Source organism: Saccopteryx bilineata, chromosome 11 (assembly GCF_036850765.1).
Source record: "Saccopteryx bilineata isolate mSacBil1 chromosome 11, mSacBil1_pri_phased_curated, whole genome shotgun sequence".
In the NCBI taxonomy this organism is placed as follows: domain Eukaryota; kingdom Metazoa; phylum Chordata; class Mammalia; order Chiroptera; family Emballonuridae; genus Saccopteryx; species Saccopteryx bilineata.
Genome location: NC_089500.1, coordinates 10,878,702 through 10,891,071, shown reverse-complemented (window position 1 = coordinate 10,891,071; position 12,370 = coordinate 10,878,702). Strand labels below are relative to the sequence as shown.

Sequence of the window (12,370 nt, the reverse complement as noted above, 5' to 3'; positions counted from 1 at the left end):
CAGAAACTTTTCCTGACTTCCCTATGATCCAGAAAACAAAGAGTTAATGCTTGGTACATACAGCAGGGGCCTCCAGCACCTTGCCCATTCCAATAAGAAGACCAGTAACATTTTTTTCTGGTTGCTTGGTTACTCATTCTAGTCTTCTTCCCATCTATACACTCCTACAGTTCTGCCTTCTAAGCATCACCATTGGATGTGTGTAGTCTTCAGAAGACTAATTTGAATCTCATGTTCTGCCTATATTAAGTGAGGCCAGTTGTGTTCTTTTTTGTTGTTTTTTATTGAATTTATTGGGGTGACATTGGTTAATAGAATTATTTAGTTTTCAGGTATATAATTCTATAATATATCATCTGTATATTAATTATATTGTATATTCATCACCCCAAGTCAAGTCTCCTTCTATCACCATTTATCTCCCCTGCACCCTCTTCTCTCCCCTCCCCCCCCCCCCCATTTTCCTCTGGTAATCACCATCCTATTGGCTGGGTCAAAGCCAGTTGTATTTTGCTGCAGGTCCACCCTGGAATTACCATTGTAGCAGCTCTGGCTCTTTAAGTGTCAAATACCTCGTAACCTTCTGGTGCCTCAAGGTTGTAGCTATCTGTCACTGAAGTCATTCTTGAATGCCTAGTAGGAATTGTGGTTTTCATAGGACATTGGCTCAGATGTAGACGGGGATAGCAGACAGACAACAGTTAGTTGTTTTGATATCCACCACAGTGATGCGTACTCCTTGAACAAGAGCGATGCACGTGAGACAGATGGAGTCTGCAGAGGCAATGTGAAGTCAGTGTGGAGTCAGGAACCACCCATAATATGGATTCTTCTCTTGAACAACTCTTGAATTTTTCTTCCACGTACTGGGACAAGTTAGTTAAAACCTACCAAATGTTTACCTGTCATGGTCATTATGAATAAAAGTGAGTGCTAATTTTTACATAGCATTCGCTCCATTGTACACACTGCCTTAAATGTATATTAACTCATTGAGTTATAAATTATCATCCTCCTCCTCCCTAGGAAATTGAGGTGCTCTGATGGATTATTTAGGACTCCAGTGGTAGAGTTAGGGTTTAAATGCTGATAGCCCAGCAGCAGAGCCCACAACTGTACCATGTGCTGCCTCTTATGGAGGATTTGACCTGATTAAAGTGATATTCTAATCCCTGACTTTTATTCATTACTTGAGAACAACATTTAATACTTAAAAACCTCAGAGAGTATTATCTGAGTTAAAAATGATGTAATTGTTTTTAGTTCACTAGAAGCTAAAAGAAGATTTAGAAGTTTAACCAATAGCAATACCATTTGAATGGGGATGTCAGTGGAAGAGTTTAATGTGGCCCTCTAATCATGATTTGTTATAAACATTATTATTGACAAATGTGTCAAAACAGGAAATCACATCAGTAATATCTAAAAACTATTAAATGGGAACTTCTGAAATAATTTTAGGACTAATTTGTCCTACTAATTATTTCATGTTAAGTAGCTTTATGTTATATATAATTATATAGTAAGTATTAGGTATTATATATCTTATGTTATATATTAAATATTGAATACATGATATTTTAGATTATTAAGACTAACCAGGTATGTCTAGTTTTATGTTGTATTATTGTTCAAATTGTTCCATATTAGAAAATAACTTTCCTTTTTTTTTTTTACATTTGCAAATCTAAATTTTAAATTTAGTCAAATTTAAGAGGGTCATCATTATTCTCCTTATTTAGGTATTTTAGCATTTCTAGTTAGGGAAAACATTACTGATTTAAAAGGAAATGTTATGACCAGGCAAACTACGAATGAATTGTTTTAAATACGTGGTAATTTTCACCTTATGTATTTAATCTAAAGATTGCACTCGGTCTCTAACTTTGGGGAGATAAAGTAATTTTTGATTCCTTACAATGCTAATATGAAATAAATTTTTTCTCATATTCGTATCTTTTAGCATCTGTTTCCAACTGTATTAGTTCTCCTAGCTCTACCTGTTACTGTATTACTTCTCTAGTTCACACCTTAACTTTTATGTTGGGATCTAGAGAACTCCAAAAACTGCTTTCTATTGTGTGGGAAAGACACTCCTTATTACTGGTAAGATCAGTAATGTTTCAGATTTGTTACGTGTGACATCAAGCATTAGAATGCTCATTCATTCAATGAGTATTTGAGTGCTTACTCTGTATTCAAGGTAGTATGCTGTTCTGGGAACAGTGGTCAACAAAAGGGACATAGGAAGCCTTTCTAAAGCTTAAATGATCTATTAGACATTCTGAAATAAGATTCAGATGTCTGCCTGTGGGATGGCCTGCCCCGGGCTCCAGGTAAGAAGCAGCTGTTGGCCTGTAGCACACATCCAGCTGTGCCAGGATTCATCGCCCTATTTGCCTTCTATTACCTGTTTCTTCCCTAGTACATATTTGTACTTCCTTTAGCAGTACTTTTGTTTTTTAATTTTGAAACTTACTTAAATTGTACTTATGATCTTGTGTGATGTAAGATAGAATAGATACCACACTGCTCACAAAAATTAGGGGATCAGGGAACATGCAGATACTCCAGTACTTTCAGCCTTTTGTCTAGTGCATTTTCACCAATGAAATAAAAGTTAGTTTTGCATCTCATTTGCATAATTGAACAACTTTCTTTTGACTTGTCATTTGCTTTTCTGATGTTCTTGTTTAATAAAAAAAAATCAAATGCTTTTTTTATTGCTTCATATTTATTTTGAAATATCCCCTAATTTTTGTGAGCAGTATATAACAAAGCTTTAAAGGTGACAGTCCTTTAATATGGTTTATAGGTTGTAATTTATATGATAAATCATAAAGATCTGAACTAGGACAGTTCCAGAGACAACTGAGATGAGTGGTTATTTAGGGGTTACTCAAGGGTTGCAGTCATTATGACTTGGACACTTCATTAATATGGGAATAAGCTCAGGGGTAAGTGAAGAGTCCCCCAGGTTTCCTGTTTGAGCAGCTCATAGATAGTGGTGCCATTAATGGAGAGAGATGACAGAGGGGAAGGCAGAGCAGATTGGAGAGGAAGAGGGTGAAATTCATTTAGAGAGGATTGAATTCAAAACCTATGAGACATTCAATTGGGCTTGTCCAGATGATAATTAGGTAAGTCTGTACATGGGGAAAAGATATAAAGGTTTTTGAATTTTCAGAGATTTTCATAGTTAAATTATAAGCCTGAATATCATCCCAGGGGAGTATGCAGAGTAAGAAAAGGGTCAAGAATTACCCCCTGAGAAGTGCCATCTTTGCAATGAGTGATAGAGAAATTTATATAAGAACTTGAGTGGGAGAAACAGTAATGGAAAGAATTTGTTTTCTTTTAGTGCATAGGGAAGATGATTTTCTCCCGTTATGATGAATATGGAAGATTAAAGTCTACAAACTGTAGAGATTGCATCTTGCTTTCATTTGTTTATTTCTCACTATCTTCCAAGTCATGCCTAACAGCACATGCCTTTGCTAATTCTCTAAACCCAGGACGGGTACTGATGGTATTGTCTTAGGATTTTAATATTTTAAGAACAGATTTTTATTCTAACTCATAATCTTAAGAGAATCTTTGCTTTTCCTAGAAATGTTTAAGGGACAATAAAATAAGTAGTTAAGATGGGGAAATGGTATTTTATTATCAAGTCAGATCACTTTATATTCATAAGAAAAACAGCATCCAGGACTTGTAAGAAGGCAATTTTATGTCTGCCATGAGATGGCAAGGTTCTTGACTCAACCTTGTTGATTTGAACTCTTCATTAGTTAACAAGAATAGGAATGAAAAAATACTTGACTGATCAATGTTATGGAAAAGGTCTTCCAAAATAATATTTTGAGTTTTGTGCCAAAATGAACTGAGATTAGCAAATATTTCAAGATAATATTAGTGGTATATTAAGTTGGGGCATCAAAGGATTGATATTTTTTTCTGCTTTGAAATTGAACACTTCACCTTTGGTGTTTCCACAGTCAGTTGTACAGTCTCCCAAGTCATGAGAGCATGATCTTTTAGCACCCAAGTACCTCTGCTATTATAGCAGTATTATCCAACCCTGTTGGGAAATAATGTTTCAGCCTATCTGGAGTTGCTTATACCGACTTAATCATTAGTATTTTGGTAAGATTGTAACATGCATTATTAGAATATACCTACCTCTTGGAAGTTGTTACTTTAGTTCCAATAAAATTGCATTCAGTAGTGTTGGGTGACTAGAGGGTTGGGATAGTGGAGTGAGCAGATTGGTCTTTGGTTCCTACAGTGTGTTTTAAAAATATACACATCCTCAAACATTTTTATGAAGAATCAAGAATGAAAAAATTTTGAATGTTGTTTGGTACAGTGTATCTTTTTACATGACAATTAATTTTGAGCTTTAAGCCAATATTTTTTAATAAAAAAGAGACAAACTCATATATGTGTAATTACAGCTGTTCAGGCCATTCTTGCGAAACTTCTCACATAACTGCAGTTAATTGACCATACTGTGCCTTTATAGAGACGTGCTATAGCTTCAAAGATATGCCTCTGTCTTTTAAAGTCTATATTGTATATTAAGAAACATGCAGCAGAGTGAATTCATTTTGATAAGCACTATCTTCTCAAATCATTAAGTGTTAATATTTGGCAGTGTATATGTAGATGTGCATAAAAATCTAAATTCTTGCCGTCTGACATGGGTTTTTCTGGCTTTCTGTGCCTTGATCATTCAATGTTTTGCTCCTGGTCACCTAAATTTTCACCAGTTGAATTTGAGTTTTTCACAGTTTGTGTTTTGACCATTTATTTCATTTCTTTTTTCATATTTCTGTCTCTGGTGCAGGGCACTTCTGATCTGCAATTGTTCTGTAATATGGCTTAGTAAATCGTCATACTGAAAACGTAATATGTGTACTCATTGTACTCATGGTATATATAGTTCAGTATTTTTAAATCAAAATTAATTACCTGGAGTTTCAAAATTTTTTAAAAAAGCGAACCTACTCTGTACTTACCTTATACACTAAATGGGTGCAGTTCAACTTTAAACACAAACTCCGAGTTTCCAGAAGTATAAATTTTCGAGAAAGTATTTTAACTTTGTTGCACAGAGATGTTTGCAGATCAGCATTGCTGACTACCAAAAAAGAAATAGTTCATACATGCATCTGATTTTCGGTTGTGCTTCCGTGTTTTTGCAGTGAAATTCTGTGCATCAAACTAATTGGCCCTCATGTACTAGATGTTACATCCTAAGTTTTTAATGAAAATATGCAAACTGAGTGAATCTTAATTTTTCCATATATATTTATAGCTTTGTTGTCTCAGATAGCATCTCATTTGCCATCTTATTTTTTCTGTTTATTAGTCAATCAGGAAAAATTGCATATTTAATTTTTTAAATTTGCTAGTTTTTATGCAGAACTATTTAAATACTATAATTTTTAAATATTTAGTTGTGACAAGATGACTTAATTTTTCTAGTGAAAATTTACTGAAATGGCTTTATTTATATTTTAGACCACTGTTCGTATATTTAAAAGAGCATTTCCACTTAAGACACATACAGTTAAATCTTGCTCATCAAGAAACATTTTAAAGAGCTTATTAAAATGTTTCCTCAATATTAATGTTTATTTTATAATCAGATTATGATTAAGGAGAAATTTTCAAGTTTCATCTGTACCTCTTTAACAAATAGCTATTTGAAGAGTTATGAGAAACTTTGAAATTCTAAATAATTTTAGTTAGTATCCTTAGGTAATTACACTTTTAGAATTATACACAATCTTTTGCTTTAAAATGATCTTATTTAGAAATTGAAAGACAAACTATTTCTACCCTTTGGCTTAAAATGAAACCTAAAATAAACCCACCCTAAGGAACTTCTTAAAAAGATAAATATTTAACATATCTATGATGGTGTGTAGGATATTTTATAGACTTCCCAACATTTGTTAAATATTTAAACTATATTCCTTCAACATCTTAATAAAGGAATATATTCACTAACATTTTTGTGTATTGATTTATAACATTATTCTAGATAATGCAATTATAAAAACCTTTTTCTTTTTAATCCTAAGGTTTTTTTCTCTTTTTTTGAGTATATTTGCTTGGACTTCATCTAATTTTTATCTTTTCTCCTAAAATTATACTACCTAAGAACATTTTATTAACTTTTTTTACCTAGACTGAGTGACATGATAACTAATATTTTTGTTTACCTAGATGAGAGTATGCTATAGATTTTATTTTTAAATGAACCTATTCCTTGTCAGACAGCTAGAACATTTTATCGATAGTCCCCTGAATTCTAAAACTATGGAAAACATTCACTAGTTTGCTTGCAAATCAACTCTGCTGCATGCGTTCACAAGTTTCATAAAGATTGCATGCTTTCTGTTTTCAATACAAATTGTATTTTTTTTTCATACCCATCCTTGCTTTTTATTTTTTTATTTTTGTTTCCCTTTTCTTGGTTGGATGCCTGTGTGTGTTTATTCCAAATCCCTGTCCAGTCCTGGAGTTTGAACTACGGAAAGCCAAGGAGACCATTCAGGCCCTCCGAGCCAACCTGACAAAGGCTGCAGGTGGTGTACATAAAATTTTTTGGAACTATTCCTTCTTTGACAATGTAGAAGTAGCTGAGATATTTTCAAATGTAATATAGTAAAATATTATTTATATTTTCTTCCACCAGAACATGAAGTTCCTTTACAGGAACGAAAAAATTACAAATCAAGTCCTGAAATTCAGGTGGGTGAGTGACAGATCTGAAAGTGTTGTCCACGTGAAATGGTAGCACAAGTATTGAAGGAGGAGAACTTACGGTATTTTATCTTATTTTATCTATAGGAGCCAATTAAACCTCTTGAAAAGAGAGCCCTAAACTTCTTAGTCAATGAATTTTTATTAAAGAATAACTACAAGCTTACATCAATAACCTTTTCCGATGAAAACGATGATCAGGTACAGTAACTTATTTTAACAAGTGATTTTCATTTTTAACTTAAAGTGTGCTTATTTTCTCTTGTTTCTTTAAGTTTTTAAAGTTGTACATAAAGTAACTTCCATAAGGCTAGTTACCAAACACATATACTTGCCTACCCATTCTAGTATTCTGTTGACTTGTAGATATTTTCTCCTTCCACGAAGACTTCGCATTCTTTCCAGGTAGCATTTTACAACTCTCAGTAACTATATAATCTATTCATATTTTCATGTGTTTATAGAATGTGCTGGGTGTTTTTCCTTTAAACATTTACTTTGTAGTACAGGTCAATATATAGTAATAAAAACCTCTTCAGTAGCACTATAATAATTAAGGTGATCAATAGATCACAGCAATTATAAGAATATTTTGAACAAGAGTATGAATGTAAGTAGTGTCTCTTATCATAGGAACCAATTTTAAAGCCTCATTATTTTCCTGATAAAATATTATAAGCAAAGAAATGATACCTTGTTTTAGTGTTAGCTCTCAACTCTGTAATATTTTGACTTAGTGCTAATCAGTTAGTTTTAATCGTGCACCTTAGGAAAGTAAATATCAAAGAGTTTATTATGTAGAAATCAGGAGGCCATCAATTTAAATCAGGTATATTACATTGGTCCATAAAATATCCCATGGGTAGTTTAAACAAAAATAAACATTCTCAAATGGAGACAGCAGTTCAATTACTCACTCAGTTATTTTATATAACATTATACAACAGTTCTATATAACATTTTATGATATCAAATCCAAGAATACTGTATTAAAAGGTTAATATTATACATCATGACCAAATGGTTTATTCAAGGAATATAAGGTTGATTTAATATCTAAAATCAGTCACTGTGATTTACTACTTGAAGACACTAAAAGAGAAGACAATTAAATAACCATCTCAGAAGATAACAAAAAGAAAAGATTTGACACAATCAAACATACATTCCCCATAAAAACTTTAAAGAAACTAGGAATAGAGAGGAATTTCCTCAGCCTCATAAAAGACCTGTACAGAAATACTATCACTAACATCATACATAACTGCTGAGAGATGAGGGAAAAGGCAAGGTATATGCTTTCACTCGTCTGTTGAACATCACACTGAAGACTCCAGCCAACACAGGGCAAGACAAAGAAAGGAAAGGCACACATTTTGGAAAGGAAGAAATAAAACTGCCTTTATTCACTGCTGACAGGGTTGTGTATGTAAGGAAATCCAAGAGACTATCCGAAAAAGATACTAGAACTAATCATTGATTTTAGCACGGTTGTAGGATACAGGATCAGTAAACAGAAATCAGTTGTATCTTTGTATGCTAGCAACAATTAGATATGAACATTTTTAAATGCTGTTTACAAAGTATCAAAAAATAGGAAATACTTAGGGATAAATCTGCAAAGGCTTGTACACTGAAAACTACTACACATGCTGAGAAGTTAAAGGACATAAAGGAGATGTGCTCAGAGATCAGAGGATTCCGTGATGTCACATTGTTAGTTTTCCGAAATCAGTTTGCATTTTCAGTGTGTTCTCAATCAAAACTTCACCGGCATTTTTTGTAGCTATTAATTAGTTTGTTCTAAAGTCCATATGGAAATGGAAAGAACCTAGTACTATGGCCAAAAAACATTAACAAAGAAGAACAAATTTGGAGGACTTAAACTACCTGATTTCAAAATAGTTCAAGACAACTATAGTTGAGACAGTCTTCTTGGCATAAAGAAAGAAATAGATGAATGGAACATAAGGTAGTAAAGAGATTGACTCATACTGGGTCATCTTTTGATTTCTCTCAAAATGCAAAATAAGTTCCATGCAGCAAGGATAGTCTTTTGACAGTTGGTACTGAAACACTTTGATATTTATATGCCCCCTGAAATGAACTTCAACCCATACCTCACAGCATATTCAAAAAATAATTCAAAGGAATCATAGATTTAAATATGAATTCTAAATCTGTAAGGCTTTTAGAAGAAAACATAGGAAAAATTTATTGCAACTTTGGAAAGTAGACAAGGATTTATTAGACACAACACCAAAACCATAGTGATTTCAAACTTGTTCTCATCAAAATTAATAACTTTTGCTCTTTAAAAGCCCCTCTAAAACAAATGTAAAGATGTGCCATAGGTTGGGAGACATATTTAGAAGTACTATAGCTGATAAAAGACTTAGATCCAGAATATGTAAAGGTCTGTAAACTCAGTAAAGATGGACAAAAGATTTAAACAGATGCTTCAACAAAGAACTTATTATGTAAATGACAAAGAACACACGAAAAAGATGCTCAGCATCTTTAATCGCTTCGGAAATGTAAATTGCATCACAATGAGATTACACAGCACATTAATTAGAATGTCTAACTAAGACTGTACCAAGTCTTGGCAAGCATGTTAAGCAACTAGAAGTCTCATCATTGCTAGTGGGAATGAAAAATGGTTCGGTTACTTTGGAACACATTTTGGTAGTTTCTTTAAAAAGTTAAAACATTCACCTCCTATATGAACTGATCACTCCATTCCTAGATCTTACAGTCCAAGAGAAATGAAGCATATGTTCATTCAAAGATGTGATATTAATAGCTTTATTTATAATAACTGAAATCCAGGAAACAACACAAATATCCAAGAGCAGGTGATGGGGTAAAAAATTCTTATATCCTTACAGTGGAATACTACTCAATAAAAAGGAATGAACTTCTAATTGATACGACATGGATCAATCTGAAAATCATTAATCTGAATGAACCCAGATGGAGTGTTTACTTATAATTCTATTTATATAAAATTCTAAGAAATGTAAATAAAACAGAATAGTATTTGCCTAGGAACAGGGAGGGTGTAAAGAATAAGAAGGAAGAATTGCAAAGGCGTCTAAGAAAACTTTTGGAAGTGAACAAATTCATTTTCTTGTTTGGGGTGATCTGTTCAGGGATGTATACATGTCAAAATTTAGCAAGTTGTGCATTTTATATTGGCTTGTGAATTTATTTAACTTGTGTGGTTTAAGAAAGCTGGTGTTTTGTTTTGTTAAGAAAGGCAATGGAAGTTTTTATTAATAACTGTTCTTTAACCATTAAGCAACATTTACTGCTAATTTCAACTGGCCTGAAATCAGAACTATCTGAAGTCCTCACTCCTCTCCATTATGATTCTGACCAAAATTGAGACTTCACCCTATTTTGTTTTCTATCATAGACTCCCATCTTACCCTCTTAAAGGCACTTTCAATTGCCTGAAATTATCCCATGTCTCCCTGACTAGGCTGTAAGCCCTTGAAGCTAAAATAACCTCTTGTTCGTCTCTGTATGTGCTCATGTAACACACTCAGTAAATACTTACTGGTAGTTTTCTTACAGTTTCATCTGCATACATCATTTTCATGCTGCTCTTTGCTTAGATTAAATTTTTGTTCTTGTTGTAAGGCAAGCACTGTGCTCTTTCTTTTATGACTGACTTCCTTCCCATCCTCTCTTTCTATGTGCTATTTGAAACTTACTAATCCTCAATAAACTTAGTATATTTTCAGCTTCTCCTGAGAATGCCCTTTTTTGCATTAAATAAGACGTGTCTGTTTGCTGAAGGCCCTGTTTCTTCTCTTTCAAGTAGGAGGTGGCGCATTTCGCAGTCTAATGGTGGTTGCTCCCGACCCCGCCCTGTGGCAGTGCTCCGCCCCCCCCCCCCCCCCCGCAGGAAGTGGCGGTGCTCCACGGCACTCTCGTTCCCACCGCATCTGTTCCGCCTCGTTGTCGTCTTCCCTGACCTCTCCCTGTATCTCCCATCATCATCTCTCTTGCTTTCTGCTTTTCTTCCTTATCAATTCTAAATTTACACTCAGCTTTTTTAGCCTATCCTCTTCACATTTTTGCCTATTCATTAAATCAGATATAAACAAGGGCTTGCTTTTCCCCGAACATAATGGTTTCTTCGGAGCTTTGTCTCTGAAATAATTAAGTCCCTTCTGCTCTGAAATAATTAGGTCCCCTCTGCTTTCGTTTCCATCTGCCTCAGAAATACCTGACCCTTTTCTGAGAAGATGTGTAGGTCATCAACTTCCAGAAACCTCTCCTTACGCCCACCTCAGGACAGAATTGGCTCCTTTCTCTGAATTCTTGACAGTTCTTCCGTCATAATATGCGATTCTTTAGATCTACTTATATCTTTATGTCTCTACTATTGAACTGTCAAATTCCCTGAATGGTGACTATTTTATCCCTGGTTCTAAGCAGAGGGTAGATAGCTAATAAATATTGGATGAATATAGATGGATAAATGGACATTTGAATAATATATGTAATAGTCATCTCATACTTTTTTAAAAGATTAAATTTGTTTTGTTCTTGTAAACCAAACACTATGTTAATGCGTTAATGTGTCTTTTATTTAATCCTTAATAAAGCCCTGAGAGATAAGTACTATACTCATTGGATAGATAACCTGTTCAAGTTTCAAATTAATTTATAACAATAATAAAAAGTGGAGACAGATATGAATTTTATGCTTGAGTCTAGTTTTTTAATACCTATTTTATACCTATTTCAGATTCAACCCTCAATAATAGATATTCCCATTATTCATTAAGCCCTCAAAGATTTGAGGGTATCACATTTAGAACATTCAAATGAATGCAAATTATAAATAAGTTAGAAGATATCAAATTAATACTAAATTCTGATGAATTAGTGGATGAGAGAATGGTAGGACGGTATATTTGCATGTGATTGATGACTCCGGAACTTTAGAAAACTCTTTAACATTGTAACAAAATTACAATGATGTTCAGTTTTCAGGATAATCACCTTAAAGGGTAAAATCTCAAAAACGCAGGACAAACTTGCTTTATAGAGTGTTTTTATGTTGTTAATCTTTTAGGATTTTGAACTATGGGATGATGTAGGGTTAAACATTCCAAAACCTCCAGACTTACTGCAACTCTACCGAGATTTTGGAAACCACCAGGTGACCGGGAAAGACCTTGTGGACGTGGCCAGTGGTGTAGAAGAAGATGAATTAGAGGCCCTGACGCCAATTTTAGGCAGCCTTCCTTCAACCCTTGAAGGTCCTCAGACTGTAGAGGTGAGAGATGTTAACTAGCTCAGCCAGTCCACAGAAAGTGTTTAAACTACAGAAAGGCATACTGTGAGATCTTGAGTTTCTCTTTCTCTCCCATTTTGATTTTAGAACTCCTTGCTAGTACAGAAATTAGAAGATAAAGTTAGTTTATTAAATAGTGAGAAATGGTCTTTGATGGAACAAATCCGAAGACTTGAAAGGTTAGTACTTACTCATCATTTCTAAAACATTCTAACTTTATTATATAAGATTGTATAAATACAGAGCATAACATTTCAGTTGTCAGACATAAATTTT

At 33.7% G+C, this 12,370-nt stretch overlaps 1 protein-coding gene across 5 annotated transcripts in view; it reads left to right on the top strand.

Moving 5' to 3' along the window:
* The window catches only part of RELCH (RAB11 binding and LisH domain, coiled-coil and HEAT repeat containing), a 95,357-nt gene that overhangs the window by 23,273 nt on the left and 59,714 nt on the right, over nt 1-12,370 (top strand). For 4 of the 5 annotated variants that reach the window (XR_010727459.1, XM_066246283.1, XM_066246282.1 and 1 more), the window contains exons 3-7: nt 6,528-6,599; nt 6,710-6,765; nt 6,865-6,978; nt 11,873-12,076; nt 12,182-12,273. Coding sequence is in view for 4 of the 5 variants with exons in the window: in XM_066246283.1 (XP_066102380.1) it covers nt 6,528-6,599; nt 6,710-6,765; nt 6,865-6,978; nt 11,873-12,076; nt 12,182-12,273 (538 nt within the window). In the remaining variant the exon portion in view is untranslated. The remainder of the gene's footprint in view (nt 1-6,527; nt 6,600-6,709; nt 6,766-6,864; nt 6,979-11,872; nt 12,077-12,181; nt 12,274-12,370) is intronic. The other variant, XM_066246285.1, reaches the window with a different exon arrangement.